General features: G+C 38.1%; 4 protein-coding genes across 6 annotated transcripts; 2 read left to right on the top strand and 2 right to left on the bottom strand.

The window, feature by feature from the left end:
• Positions 1-4,258: 4,258 nt before the first annotated feature.
• LOC121636964 lies at positions 4,259-5,358 on the bottom strand. The gene is made up of 6 exons (XM_041980830.1): positions 5,057-5,358; positions 4,924-4,986; positions 4,745-4,824; positions 4,542-4,672; positions 4,407-4,473; positions 4,259-4,335 (listed from the first exon to the last, which is right to left on the bottom strand). The coding sequence occupies exons 1-6, from the start codon at positions 5,128-5,130 to the stop codon at positions 4,259-4,261; spliced, it is 492 nt and encodes a 163-aa protein (XP_041836764.1). The 5' UTR covers positions 5,131-5,358.
• A 65-nt stretch (positions 5,359-5,423) lies between these two features.
• rbp7b (retinol binding protein 7b, cellular) lies at positions 5,424-6,714 on the top strand. The gene is made up of 4 exons (XM_041980877.1): positions 5,424-5,633; positions 5,843-6,021; positions 6,230-6,331; positions 6,563-6,714. Exons 1-4 carry the CDS (start codon positions 5,525-5,527, stop codon positions 6,614-6,616), a joined length of 444 nt encoding a protein of 147 aa, XP_041836811.1. The 5' UTR covers positions 5,424-5,524; the 3' UTR covers positions 6,617-6,714.
• Positions 6,715-7,893: 1,179 nt separating this feature from the next.
• cenps (centromere protein S) lies at positions 7,894-9,982 on the top strand. The gene is made up of 5 exons (XM_041980878.1): positions 7,894-8,109; positions 8,372-8,495; positions 9,365-9,398; positions 9,519-9,585; positions 9,795-9,982. The coding sequence occupies exons 1-5, from the start codon at positions 8,080-8,082 to the stop codon at positions 9,903-9,905; spliced, it is 366 nt and encodes a 121-aa protein (XP_041836812.1). The 5' UTR covers positions 7,894-8,079; the 3' UTR covers positions 9,906-9,982.
• A 9-nt stretch (positions 9,983-9,991) lies between these two features.
• Positions 9,992-14,665, bottom strand: tardbpb (TAR DNA binding protein b). Of its 3 annotated transcripts, XR_006009790.1 has the most exons (7): positions 14,392-14,665; positions 13,895-14,141; positions 13,355-13,518; positions 13,123-13,272; positions 12,867-13,037; positions 11,725-12,783; positions 9,992-11,063 (listed from the first exon to the last, which is right to left on the bottom strand). XR_006009790.1 is itself a non-coding variant. In XM_041980874.1 (6 exons), exons 2-6 carry the CDS (start codon positions 14,133-14,135, stop codon positions 12,292-12,294), a joined length of 1,218 nt encoding a protein of 405 aa, XP_041836808.1. In that variant the 5' UTR covers positions 14,136-14,141; positions 14,392-14,665; the 3' UTR covers positions 11,129-12,291. The 3 variants fall into 3 exon arrangements, 2 of the variants coding, with proteins under 2 accessions (XP_041836808.1, XP_041836810.1); XM_041980874.1 differs by lacking the exon at positions 9,992-11,063 and having other exon boundaries at positions 11,129-12,783; XM_041980876.1 differs by lacking the exon at positions 9,992-11,063 and having other exon boundaries at positions 11,129-12,783; positions 13,132-13,272.
• Positions 14,666-15,256: the final 591 nt, after the last annotated feature.

Here is a 15,256-nt window from a genome sequence, read left to right as displayed (position 1 = left end):
ACCATATTTTCCAGTCTAGAATAGGCCACAATGTGTCAGCAAACTGTAGTAGGTCCGACCGTACTGCTGTGATTTTTAAAATACAGTCGACTCTGTGCTCTTTGGACTCTTTCAAGACTTATTATGATGAGTTTCCATGGAAACAGAAGAGTTGTTTGCCAGAAGGATCAACTGATGATCAACCAAATCCCAACGGAGTTGAAGAGGATGCAAATTTAAACCGTTTCTTTCAGCTGTTCTGATGGGTAACGTGAGATTGTTAGCTAACAGAATAGAGCTTGAAAAGCTAACAAGGTCTCAAAAAGAATACAGGGAATGCAGTATTATGTGCTTCATTGAGACATGGCTGTATTAACACATCTTAGACTCTGATGTGTCTGTACCCTGCTTTAAGATTGTACATGCAGACCATGGTAAGAAAATCAGCAGAAAGCTAAAGGGAGGTGGAATTGCAGTTCTTTTTAACCACTGTTGGTGCCATCCTGGACATGTCACAGTGAAGGAGAAGCTCTGCATAAGGGACATCAAACTGTTGATGAGTTTTTATCCATATTATTTACCCTGAGGGTTTACCTGTGTTATACTGGTAGCAGTTTACATCATACCTGCTGACACAGCATGTGATATCATCACTGTTGTCACTAGGCTACAAACACAGCATCTTAATTCATCCATTGCGATCTATGCAGACTTCAATGTCTCCCTCTTTGCTACATTACCAACATTAGAGAAAATAAGATGTTGGACTTATTTTATAGAAATGTTAAAAATGGATACAACTCCTCTGCCCTGCCTTCTTTAGAAAGATCAGGCCATGACGGAGTCATGGAATTATTGAAGACAATACAAAAACAACTCTAAACAAAGATTAAGAAGTGCAAGGAGGACCACAGGAAAAAAGTTAGAGCTGGAACCCATCCCAACAGTTAACAGGCGAGAGGCAAGGTACATCCTGGACAGGTCGTCAGTCCATCGCAGTCAATAGGTTCAGAACAAAGCATCAACTCCCACCCCTGCTTCCAGCCCAACAGACCATACACTCTACACATGCCTACAGTTTTCCTATCACACCTCTACTCTGTCACCCTGCAGCACTCATGGACCTTAGCACAGCTTCATCTCCCTCCACATCAGAACATAATGAGACCTCTACCTCCACCTCTAGCCTGTTTGTCTCCTGCAGTCCGGTGAAGAAACAACTGGAGAAATTGAACCGGAACAAAGCTGCAGGTCTAGATGGTGTCAGCCCCAGAAAAGAGTAAGAAAAGAGTTCCTATGCTTTGGAAAACATCCTGCCTTTTTCAAGTACCTAAAAAAAAAACATCCCAAATAACAACAGATCAGTTGCCCTAACGAACCACATCATGAAAGCCCTTGAGAGACTGTTATTCGCTCACCTCAGTGAGCAAGTGAACACCTTTCAGGACCCATTACGTTTGCTAATCCTAATGGGCTTGAGGTTGATCATCTACATCAGGGATCAGCTTCTACGGTCCTCGAGGGCCGGTGTCCGCAGATATTGGATGTTTTCGTGCAGCAGCACACCTGATTCAAATGAAATGGGAAACATTTAATTCCGGCAGGAAACCGGCCCTTGAGAACTAGAGTTGCTGATTCCTGATCGGTTCATCACCCGTCAAAAAAGTGCATTTCTGACTCATCTATAAAGGTATACCTGTAACTGTATTCATTGAACGAAATCTGCAGATTCATTGCAAAAAATAAGATAAAAAAAAAAATTCCCCTCTGGGATAAATTAAGTTTTTTATTTAATTTTATTTCAACAGATAAAGATCTGTTTAAAAAGTCTGCCTTTCTTTGGCGGAACTATGTGCTTATGGAGGAATTTAGACTTAAAAGGACCTAAGAGATTTGTGGTTTCTGATACCGAAAAGATAGTTGTCCACCAACTAGTAATGCTTAGCCAATGAATGTGAAGTTTTTCCAGCACAATAAATCATCAGTAAGGTTGCAGCTGCGCTACAATGTGGCATTAAAACCAATGTCAGAATTTTTTTGTCAGGTATTTTGAAATTTGTAGTTAAGAGGTTTCAAACTGATGATGATAAAACTTAATATGGTCTTTTTTTCTTTGTGTGTGAGTGTGAATGCATATGCAGATTTCTTCTTTTTTTTCTTCTTCTTCGATTGGCCCAAGTATAGTTGAGTGTGATGTGACCATGCTGCATACATGTGTGCGGTTTAGAATACAAAGTTTGAAGTATGTGATGTTAGAAATGTCTGGTGATGAAAGCCAGTTGCAGCAAACACAAACTCTGACTTACTTATAACACAATGTGTTAGTACTGTGTGTGTGTATTACATCACATCTCAGATATCCAGGTCCCTCTATAATCTGCTGTTCTTAGTTGTATGTTGCTTTGTTTAGTAGCAGAGACCCAATTATAATGAAATTTGTGAGCAAGTACTCAAAACACTGCTGCTCCAGAAATGTTTTACCTAATAAGTAAAAAAAATACATGTGCAACAAATCTCTTATGTGATGCAAAATATTGGTGCTTCATCTGTCAAAAAAGTGCATTTCTGACCATCTATGGAGGCATTCCTGTAACAATATTCATTTAGTGAAACCTGCTTGTTTGTTTTTTTTTACATTCAAATGATCTCCAATGAGATCAACTGTAGTTCAGTGAGCTTTAAATGAAATGCTCCTATTAAAAACACTGTTTAAATAAAAGCTTGATGATAATAAATCTGAGTAGAAGTTCTTTTATTATGTGTTTGATCGACAATAATAAACAAAACTTGAAAAGATTTTCTGTCAAAATGTGTGAATTTTTGTACAACCCAAGTCCAAAATAGTAAACACTAAAATTTCAATAAATACATCATGTAAATTCACAACAGAACACAGTAAACACCAAATGTTGAAAGACACTCTTCACTATTTCATGAAAAAGGTTAGATCATCTTAAATTTTTAGGCAGCAACCCATTTCAAAAGATTTAGAGACAGTGGCCCCAAAAAAAAAGACAGGAGAAAGAACCGGAGGTAACAGATATTAACATGTTCTCTAGGATTGACAAGGATGGATAGGATCAGGAGTGAATACATCAGCGAGACGGCATATGTTCGATGTCATGGAGACAAAGTCATAAAGGCCAGTGGTTTGAAACTACCAGGCAGGAAGAGGAAATTTATGGATGTAGTGAAATAGGACATGGAGTTAGCTGGTGTCAGAGAAAAGGATGTAGAGGAAAGAGTTAAATGGACGCAGTGTAGTATTTTTTAATAACAGCTCTGGGTCTTTGTTGTATTTTGTACTGCATGATGCAGCATTGTTACTAACTGAATATTTCCAGCTAAATGTACCCTAAAGTTTTAGTCTAGTCTTTGCTATTAACTGTAAATTTAGTTCATTTTCCATTTTGGTAGGGATGCCCTACTGGTTAGTAGGACTGGAGAACCCTGGTTCAAGTCCTCAAACTGGTAATGGAGGTGAACTACTGTGGGCCCTTGAGCAAGGCCTGATCTAACACTGTTCATCATTCTGCATTAACAAAACTGAAATAAGAAATTTCTTAAAGAAAAATAATTACCAGAAAGCAAAATGAGTCTCAAAGATGAAAATCACCATAAAATGCCATTAAGAAAATCTCCTAATTTACTTTTTATCATTGCTGGACCAAATATTAATGCTCAGGTAGCATATACTGTAAGACACAGGTTAAATGCAAACATTTAAATATCAAATTGGATTTTATTGGGAGCTTTAAAGAGACAGAGGCATAAAACATTTTAGAGAAGAAGGAGCCTGGAGGTGCAACAGAAATATTGTGGATTTTTTTTTTAAAGCATAAAAAAGGTAAAAGATGTTTACTTAATCAGTTAAATGTAAATGAGATTTGCACGGGTCCTTTAATGATACAACTTAGAAGTAATTTTGAATTTTTTTTTTTGTGTGCGTGTCTTATTTGTCAAACAATTTTTATTTAGCTGCCTGACTAGAATAATTTGTTTCTAATCTGTGTGATGTTACATAATATATCCTGTTTACCTCGATGTGTAAACTACGTGTGCCATGACAAAATGTCACATGACAGACATTCTGGTGCCCAGCAAACATTTCTAATGAAGGCATCTGCTTTTAAAACATTAAAACATGAGCCGGATTAACTCACTTGCGCTTTTCCCTCCTCGTGGTTTAAAGTTACCATCTGCTGGTGCTACAGAAACCTCATGAATTCTTTAAATGTGTCGTATCAGTTGTCATTGTGAAGACAGCTGGACTGTTTTATCACTCTGTGTTTCTGCTTGTCTCCGTCACGAGCCGCCTGTTGGTTAACCACAATCCTCCTCTCACCATAAAAAACCCTGAACAGACATGAACAGGTGTTACTCAGTCAAACTGCGTTAAAATATATCTTAGACAGAATGTTGCTCACCTGTACTGAAGGTAGAGGCGACTGTCAGAGTTAGGGACATGTAGTACAGCTCTGGGGTGGTTTTATCCTGTGAATATCAAATTATTTTAATGCAGCAGTTGTCTTGTTTTGTTTGTTTTTCTTTCTTTAACTTACACATTCAGCAGCTGTGATGGTCAGGATAGCCGTGCACAGCCCGTGTCCGAACGACAGCAGGCCAAAAACATTATAGGCAGCCCACAAGCTCTGCGGAACTGGATCTAGTAGAGTGAATATCACTGAAAAACCTGAGAGGAGGGCAAATGTCTGTATTAATCATTTTTTAGGACCGTATCAGTTGTGTGGTCTGATGAACTCACCTGAAGCTATAAATGATAAGGCAACAGAGGTCGACAAATTGTTCAGAAGTGGCTGTCTGCAGTATCTTGAGGATTTAGGCCTTCAGTAAAAACAGAAACCATTGTTAAAGCAACATTTCCCCTTGTTCAAGTAACTCATGACCTGCATGGCTGGATGCCAGCAACTGCATCCTAGTTACCTTCCCATGACGTAGAGCTGAGGGGCCAGAACAACTATTATGAACACCGCATTCACTATTTGACTGCAAAAAGAGAATAACACATCAGTAGCACAGAAAAAATATTTATACCACTGTCCAAGAATGTACTTACAATTTCAGCCTCTTATTCCGTGGTATCCATCTGCTGCTATGATACGCCATGAAGATTAGCATGTAGAGAAACATGGATGCTGCACATCTAGGCAAACGTGCTGAAACACTGTTCTGTTGGCTGCATGTGTTCTGAAGGAGGATTGTATTTCATCACGTCCCTGCCCAGAAACTTTGGCTGCATATTGTGTTCCCCTTTAAAGCTAAACATCTGCACTAAAGACTAAACTTGGAGATTAGGCTGTAATGTTACTAGTCAATGCAACCTTAAACATGCAGTGTATTCATGAAAGGCCTCACATCCTGTCAGGATTTATCAGGAACAGAGTAGTTAGAGATCTGCTCCACCCACCCATTCTCTTCCCATGTTCCAAATAACTGGGGAAAGTGTCGCATCACCCTTGCCCCATATTTACGCATAATAAAACATCCCGCACATTAACTGTGATTTCATTCACGTCTGATACTCATGCTGCAAAGTCTCATAGTCAAACAAGCGTCCAAAATGCCTGTCAACTACAGTGGAACATGGGATATTGTCAGTAATGTCAATTTTGAGGGTTATATGGTCGCACTTGGTAAGTCTCCTCTTTTTTTTTTTTTAATAAATTACTGTGACTGCTGTAAAATCTTCAGATTTTGAAGTGATTATATAAAGAACATGATACCCACTCTTACCATTATTTATAAGCAGGAAAAACTAAATTTAGAAGATAGAAAATTCAAATAAAAAATAACTTTATTTGATAAAACTATACTTTTAAATTTCTTTCATTTTGCTACCCAGGCATTGACTTTGCAACACGCAAGATTGCCTCTCTACTGAAGCCTCAGAAAGTGATTAAGCAAGATGGAGACAATTTCACAATCCACACTTTCACCACGTTCAGAAATTACGAGTGTTCATTCAGAACTGGGGAGGAGTTCAAAGAGGTAACGAAGGGAATGGACAACCGATCATGCCAGGTAAAAATGTTAATGAGAAGCTCATTTTTAAGTCTCATAGTTGATCTGCTTCAGTGTGTGATTCCAACAAGCAAATAAAAATGACAATTCTGCAAAATGTCTTCACATTCAGTTTTCAACCCAAATAACTTTCATGTTATAATAATGTAATATGAGACATATCCAGTTCTAATTTGCAGCATTTTATGTCATTTTGGTCCTGTGCTAGAGTGTGGTCAATTGGAGAAATGACAAGTTGGTGTGTGTTCAGAGGGGAGAAAAAAGAAACCGGGGCTGGACTCACTGGATTCAGGGAGACGAGCTTCATCTGGTATAACTGCAGAATTTACTTGTTCATTCTGAACGCTCGGAATACTTCTGACTTCCCAATAGATTATATGGATTTGTAATATTTGTGGGTTCACATTAAAATCTGTATTTTTAATTTGTATTGTAAAAAGAAAATATGTCTGCCTTTAATACAGTCATCCATTTATTAGCTTAAGTTGGCCTATTTATGCAAATAAATAATGTTTTATAATGTTTGTGTTTCTCTCTTTAGGAGCTTACATGTGAAGATCAAGTTTGCAAGCAAATTTATAAAAAGACCCAGTGAGCTTGCCCTTTAATATTGTCTAATACTTCATGTGTGTTTCCACTGAATGAGCTGATACGAATTGAAAATGCCATACTTAATAAAGATCAGATTGTCTATGTGTTCTTTTATTTACCTGCATTTCAAGACCGACATACAATTTTATTTATTTATTTTTATCATACTAGTAGTGACCTCCAATGGCTTAAAGTGAACAGCACAACCAGTACCCTGCTCACTCCCAACCAATCCTCATTTTCCAAGCCTGTAAGGAAAAATATAGTCACTGCGTAAAACAGAGGAGGCTTGTTCATGAGCCACTTGCTATGAGTATATGGACAAATATGTCTTTGATGTGGCTGAATTCATTCAGGTTAAAGATTCAAATGTAAGTGTTAATGTGGATAAGCATACAAAAACTGAGATATAAGTTGTGTCGACACGTAAACATTTAACCTTGTTGCTAATTTGTGCTCATGAAATGAGATAATTTGAGAAAATCTCTGCATGGTAAAACAAAGATTACATCAAAATAAATAAATAAATACAACAAAGAAAATGCTTTTTTCCCTACTTCATCCACTATTGAGCACATAAGCCTATTTCTACTGCTGCCTATAAGCATAAAGCAACCCTTTACAGCTCAGTTCACTGTCCCAACCAGGACACACCAGGAATCTGTGAATAAAACTTCAAGTGAGACTGTTGTCCTTCTTACACATATTCTGTAAAATATTTAATCAATATGTTCAACAAATCTGAATGATTCATACTTTTCTATCAAAAGTGTAAGTCATGGACCTGTTTACTTATGCTTTGTAGATATTTTAGCCTTAAAGTGTCACTTTACCTCATGTGGTCTGACGGTGTGCATAAAGAGCATATTTATTGTAGTGAGATGGAAACAATCAGTTTGTGTTTACAAGGCAAGATTTTCCTGTTGATCAAAGAATAATAAGACTTAAATTAACTAATTAAAATGAAATAAACTGGTCAATACAAAGCTAGTGGTTTATGCCCCCTGGTTTACTATAGTAACCCAGTGATGCAAAAACATGTTCTGGATATAAACTGGTTGTTGTAAGATTATGAACATATTGTTTATATGTTTATCTAACGCTCTTCTGATTAAATCAAAATATACTGTATTATGGCAGTGAAAGTCAGAGGTACACGCTGAAGCTTCAATTAAAGTAAGCGAGGAGTTTATGTTGTAGTACCTCCACCAGACCACAGGGTGGTGCTGTAAAATGTATAACGTAAAGACGGGGGAAAGGAAATAAACTCCCCGATGTTAAAGAAGAGTTGTTGGTTTGATGACAATTTTGTACCGCGAAGGTTTTGGCCCCTTAAAAAATAGTAATAATCGAAATAGACGTTTATTGTTGTTCTCCTTGGCCTGTGATGCCGCCAAATTTTAATTGTTTCTGTCAAAGTCGTTAATTTATTGCAGCCGTCAAGGTAAATCCCAGGTTCTCCGCAAAATGTCAGTAGATGAAGACGAAATTAATCAGGTAAGAGAAGCTTTTTGGACTGTGAAGTTTGGTAATATTTGGCTTTTAGGAACGTTAACTAAACCTAGCTTACATAAGGTAAGGCAAGGCAGTTTATTTATATACCACGTTTCATGTACAGTACATTTCAAAGCGCCTTACATAAAAGATTAAAAGCATTACAGATATTAAGAGGTAGTAAAAGGCAGCAACAGATAGCAAGAATCTGTCGCTGCACCGTCCAGATGCCTTTCAGTAAGATGTGAAAACCTTTTTTCCTCAGCGGTTAAAGGCGGCAGTGCATTATACAGTGGGTCATCTCTGTAAGAAGATTGGAGCAGACCACCGAAAGGAGTTAAGCCGACAGACCGTAGCAGCGATAGCTGAGACGACATTCAGACAGTGTGGTGGGTGACTGGACCAGCCGTAGCCTTAGATACACAGTACATCACGATAAAAACCATAAATTAAGCTCAACATGTGAAATCTCACTGCGATATGTCTTAGAACTGACTTCAGGCCAGCTATAGATATGTTATGTAAGTTCTTAAATGTTTGTGTTTTTTTTCTAAACAGCAAAGGAGTCAATTACAGTGACTACAACATACCAATTAATATTTTAGGCATGCTTTAGTGTTAAAAAGTCCCTTTCTGGTGGGAAAACTTTGAGTTTGTTACAGTAAATTGCAAGAAAAACCCAACTCTGCCAATTTAATACAAATAAGTACCACACACCTACAGGTTTGTATTGTAATATTCAAATTTAATTTAATATAGATATAAAACAATCCTACACATCCATCCTTGTAAGCGCCCAGTGGATTTGTTCAGTTGTCTTTAATAATTTATAGAGAAGCATCATCTAATAAGGTGTCAAAGATAAACACTGAAACTTGAAATCCCTTCTCTAGTAATAATAAGTGAGAGAAATAAAAATAATTGAAAATAGTCAGTGATTGATGGCTCATAACTTAGTATGAATCTAAACTTAGATTAGTTTATCCAACTGACTTTTTTTTCCTTCTCAATATTTAAACTTGTGCAAATCCATGCACACAAACATGCATGATTATTGATTGTACAGTTTCAACATAACACTGCTCTTTTGGGAGACAGATTTCTTTTCCACAACACACTGCTAGCTTTTACAATTATGCAAACACAGACATGGTACATATTCACTAAACCTCTTTTTAACACATGCATTTAAAAAAGAAAAAGTTTAATTCAGCTTTGTTATTGCTTTAACTCAACATTTCATTTTGTGTGCTTCCAGATGTATTTGCTAAAGACTTAGAAGCCTTTGCAAGGTGAGCATGGTGCATGTTATAAAACAGTATTAGCTGTTCACTAAGTACTTTAAACCTTATTTAAAAAAAAAACTGCTTAGGACTATACAAGATTGTAAACAATCTCAAATTTTATTTCAGGCACGCTAAAAGAACCACAGTGTCTGCGGAGGACGTAAAACTCGTGGCCCGTCGCAGTACAGCATTGGTGAGTTGTATCACCAAACTATGATACATCAGTGTGTAGAGCAACTTGAGAATTACAAGGGTTTTTTTTTTTTTTTTTAAGACAATGGTAAACAATAAATTAAGTCAGTGTTGACTACCCATTTGTCATAATTTAGTATACTGGACTTGCATATTTGATAAACATTTTACAGCAGACAGCAGGTTTAATTTTTAATGTCTTTATTTCAGTCTGTCTACATACAAAATAAAAGTGAGGAACTGGCAATGGAGCAGGATTTGAGAAAGAAGAATACTGGGAAGAGAAAGAGCAGAGAAACTGAAGAGGAGAGCAGAGAATGAGGAATGCTTTCAGAAAAGCCTGCAATCTAAATCCAACTTGTGCCCAGCATGAAATTAAACATGAAGTATGACCAGTGCATCTCGAGTGTCATTAAAGTTTAATTTATTTTGTACTTCAAGCTCATGAGTTCATCTAGATAAAAAAAAAAAAAAGACTGGACCACAACATTTTGACAATACTTCACATCAGGGGTGCCGAAATTCAGTCCTCAAGAGCTACTATCCTACAACTTTTCTCTTCTCCTATACACACCAGAATTAAATGAATGGCTCGTTACCAAGCCTCTGCAGAGCTGAATATTCACGAGGGAATTCAGCCTTTTGATTCAGGTGTGTTAGAGAAGGGATGAATCTAAAAGTAGCAGGATAGTAGCTTGAGGACTTGACTTGGGCACCCCAGCTTTACATCCTGTCTGAAAGCAAATACAAAAGACTGTTTGGCATCAACATTTACTACATTGACTATAGCTGTTATAATCTTGTCATGAGTAATGTGTGTTGGTTTTCTCCTTCTATATGAGAATTTAAACTATTATGTGTCGCTTAGTACTTCGGGCAGGGGGTCACCAAATCTGGCCCTGAAGGGTCGGTGTCCTGCAGGTGTTGGATGTTTGCCTTTTGCAACACCTGATTAAAATAAAATGGATTTCCAACAGCTTAAGTTCTCCACAAATCTGTTAATGACCCATTCCTTTCAATCAGGTGTGTTGCTGCAGGAACACATCCAATACCTGCAAGATGCCAGCCCTCAAGGACCAGAGTTGGTGATCCCTGACTTAGGGAAACCTTGGAGCTTGAGACTGCTGGACCCACAGTATTTGATTCCATCTTAAAAAAAAATCGAAGGCCCAGCAATGACATTTTTTTCTAGAGCCAAATCAAAGACAAATAGCTTGGAAAATTGAGGCCACATTGCTGAGCTCATTTGCAAAAAAATTTAAGAATCAACTCCCAAGAACTTACCCCTAACCTTTGGAATAGATGGTAATAGAGAATTCCCTCTAACAAGCCATCAAAAGCAGCAAAAACACAGGTACTACCCCATGTCATGTCTGAGAAGGCCACAAACTGAAAGTGTCGGAACTTCCATCTTCGTCCTTCAGAACAGACTTCAGTCAGGGTTCAAACGGAGACCTCGACCAGCAGAGCCCAAGGTCCCTAGATATGTGAATGGGATTAGATGTTTTTGATTTTACAAACTGACTCAAGTAATATCAACTATGTAACTATTCAAATGAACTTTATTAGAGAACTCCCTTCATTTGACATGTTTTTAAAACACCTCACAAACATCAAGAGCTACTGGGAACCATTGGGCACACCACTCCACGTTCTCACACCATCACTCGCGTCCCCCAGAGTCTTCAGCAGGTGTCATCCACATCAATACGCACTTACAGATCAGTTCAATAACATGAAAGCACACACCATACAGCATTCAAATCAGATAATATAAGCAATACAAATAATCATCACAGCATTCCACTACAATTTGATATTTCTGCACTTGATAGACATACTTAAGAGTAAGGAAAAACTTGCAAAGATTAAAAAAAAAAAAAAATGTTGAAGTACTAATTAAACAATGTCCATGTTAGGAGAGGTGCTCGTAGCATCTGCAGCTTCCACTCACACACTCAGAAAGCAGTCAACTTGGGCTCTTTCACCGCACAACCAGTCCGTTTCACGCTTCTCTCCGTTCGCTCACTCATAGCTTCACTCTTCGTCACAAGCCATCCTCAATCGCACTCATCAGTTCTTAAAATGTCAGTTGCGCAGTTCTTTCCATTTAAAAGTGGATAAAAGTGAAAACACCCACCGTCTCTTAGAACATGCGGAGTGAAGCCGTTCTTTGATGGCATAGCATTTACAGGTAGGAAGAGGGACAATGATACCGATATCACCCCAAGAATGCTGCCAAAGAGGAGCTTCCTCACAGGGAAATGGAAGAGAGGTGAACTGCAGAAGAGATTTCAATGAAGGCTTTTCCACAGAACTTGACTGTAAATAAAGTTGCACTTAAAACAGTTAGGTTTCAACCAGATTCTTTCCAATGCAAGATTGCCTTTTAAGTCGATGACAAAGCCGGATAATGGTAAACCACAAACATTCATGCATTTTCAAGATGGGCATCACATTTCACAATACATGCATTAGAGAATCCAGTTGAAATGGATACAAACAAACAAGACATCAAAAATAGCACTTTAGTCAGAGATCCTGGTAAACAATCCACTTCAACACATCCTAAATTAAATCTTTAGCATTTTTTTTCCAAATGTACAAAACATCTTCCTCAAAAGTGTTTTCAGATACGCATTAACACCAGAAATAAACTTTGAAAAGACTCATCTTTCTCACAATACTTACCATACAAACACTTAACTTACATACCCCACCCAGATGACTTTGACTCCATGCTGGACCCAAAACCTGAGCTAAACCCACTACCGCTTGTCGTAGAGTTTGACCCTGTGCCCCAACCAAGACTGGCTGAGCTGGTGCCATAGTTGCTGTTGCCTGTACTGAAAGACTGACTCTGGTCCCTGCTAGAACTTGTTCCACTGGAGGTGCTACCCGAGGTGGACGTCTGCTGCTGGCTAGCCAGCATACCCATCATCCCCCAACTACTTTGCAAAGCAGCCTGAGCAGCAGCCATCATGGCAGGATTCAGACTGAAGGAACCAAAGTTAGCCAGATTACTGTTGGTGCTGCTCCCCAACCCACCACGGTTACTACCAAATGCTTGGGCTCCAAAACCATTTCCAAACCGTGCTGTACGATCAAACTGCCTATTGCCATGTTTGGGCTCAGCATTTGAGATGTGAACACTGACTCCTTTGATAATAAGGTCCTCTCCACAAAGAGACTGGGCGACCTATGGGGGGGAGAAAAGCATGAATCAGGACATGTGGAAATGGACTGCACTAAAAATAAAAGCTGTCTCTATCAATACAATACCTGATCATCAGCAAAAGTGACAAAGGCAAAAGCACGGAATGGCTTGGGAATAAAGACATCTGTGACTTCTCCATACTGCATAAAGAACTGCCGTAGATCATCTGTGGTCATGTCCTCTGTGCAACGGCCTACAAACACTTTTCGACTTCTTAGTGGTTCATCTGGTCCTTGCTGTGGACAATAAAATAATGTTATAGCGTGTTCATGATAAGATATTTTTCTTTCCATAATGTGTGGGTATAGGCATGGACATTACCATATTCACCTTCGAGTTAGGAAGCTTGCAGTCGCACCATCTCCCGTCAATCATATGGCGCTGGGAAATCACCTTTTCTTGAGCCTCATACTCTGTGAACCTTACAAAGCCAAATCCTTTAGAGTTTCCAGTTTTGGCATCTCGTTTCACCTGAGAACACACACATACTAAAATTTAACAATCAATTGCTTTCTCATGTACAAAGTGTTTTATTCAAAGTTCCAAGTTTTACCTGAACCATGATGACTTCTCCAAATGTACTGAAGTAATCTTTCAGGTCCTGTTCAGTTGTTTTCCAAGGAAGACCCAGTACAATCAGGTCAGATGTTTTCATATCCCCCCTCTTCATCTTTACAGCAGAAGAGGCATCTATTTCATCCATTTTCCTCTTGTTGTCTAAAATGAAGGTAAGAAGATAATGACTAAACAGCTGCTAAGACCAAAGCTGTTTAACCAGTTTTTACTGTTAATTTGAGCCGACTATTTGACTTTTATCTCCAAAATGACCATGGAGTCAAAACCCTTTTAAATCTTAAAAAAAAAAAAAAAATTGACATTTTATAAATGACATACCTACTACATATCAATCTAGATCTGTTCACCTTAGTGAATCACTTTTGCGCCTCAACTCCACTTTTGACGGTGTGGACAAAATATAAAAGTTATGCCATTTTCGTTCCCCTGTGCTCAGGCATGCCATAAATTTAAAATGGGCAAACTGATTTAAGTGTTAAATTACTAATTTTGTGTATGCACAGTAACAATTGCTTACCTTTTGGATAGTTCACCACATACACAATATTTCCCCAACCATTTTCTGGCGCGTGCAGGACCCCTTCCACGAGACGCACTCCCCGCATGCACTGAGACACCGGGCTCCTGAAACGTAGGCCGCACGCCCCTGGAAACTGAGCCGCTACGGTTGACAGGAGAACGGTGCCATCATCCTCGGCCGGTATTTCCATGGGCTCTTCGTTTTCCTCCTCCGCCACTCGAATGTAACCTTCGGCCATTTTCTTCTAAAAAGAAGAAGAAAACTATTTTACCAGGACAAAAACAAAACTACAATTACCTGAATATGCGGCTAGCCTTAGCCAAACTTGCTAACAGAATTAAATGAGTCTGGCCAATTTGTTATTTTACTCCCAAGATAAGTACTCCTAAAGTAAAATGTAATAACAATATTTAATATTTAATAGGCTAAATGTCAAGTCCTGACAAAAACAATATATTTTTCCAATAGTGCTAACGTGTGTAAATGAATCTTACTTTTTCTTTGTTCGCTGATACGACGATCTGTGTCGTCAACAACTGACGACAATCGCTCGAACGTGCTTCTTAATGTAAACTACGCAAAATTCCCCCGATGACAAACGCGACACCGTGATTTTCTTAAAGTAATTTGAGTACGCTTAATTAGTTATTTAATTTTAAAGATGCGCTTGTCTCAATCTGGATGTAAAGTGGGGAAAAAATCGTCAAGATTCCTTTTCCACGAGGCGAAAACAGACCACCATGTCCGACCTACCAATATGGTATTATCTAAGCGAGGAAGGAACTACGTCATTCGGTTGGACGGTTTCATTTCATGGGGGTTTTTGTCTGTTGTCTGACGAGATAATATAAGCAGTGTAACCTACTGCTTAATAATAAACTATTGAATAAACAACATTATGAACCTGTTACTGCTTTTGTATATGAATAATCACGTTTTGGAGAGCTATTTAGTAGGCAAGGCGTTTCATACAGTTTATGCCCCCTTTAAAAGGAATAGTTTAGGCTGGGTATATTTCATCCACGACGACAGCTTCCGTTTGTTGTTACGTTGGTTGGGTGGAAATAGGAAAATGGCGGTTTGTATAAGCGTTACAAAATAATAATTTCAGAAGATCTTTAAAGTTCGAACAAAAGTTGACATTTTTTCAAGCACTGACCAATTTTGAGATTTTAGATTTTCTTTCTTGTCGATTTCCCATACCAGACTAAACAAACGTCCTATACACTTGTTTCTGTTAAATATTTTTTGCCACCACATAAATAATAATCCAATAAAGTACATTTTCTCCTTATAAAAGGGTTTTCAGTCCTTCAATGGTACTTGATTTCTTTTTTGTTTTTTTGTTTTTTTTTTATA

The sequence above is a fragment of the Melanotaenia boesemani genome, chromosome 3 (genome assembly GCF_017639745.1).
Source record: "Melanotaenia boesemani isolate fMelBoe1 chromosome 3, fMelBoe1.pri, whole genome shotgun sequence".
Classification (NCBI taxonomy): Eukaryota; Metazoa; Chordata; class Actinopteri; order Atheriniformes; family Melanotaeniidae; genus Melanotaenia; species Melanotaenia boesemani.
This window is presented reverse-complemented; position numbering and strand designations above follow the sequence as displayed.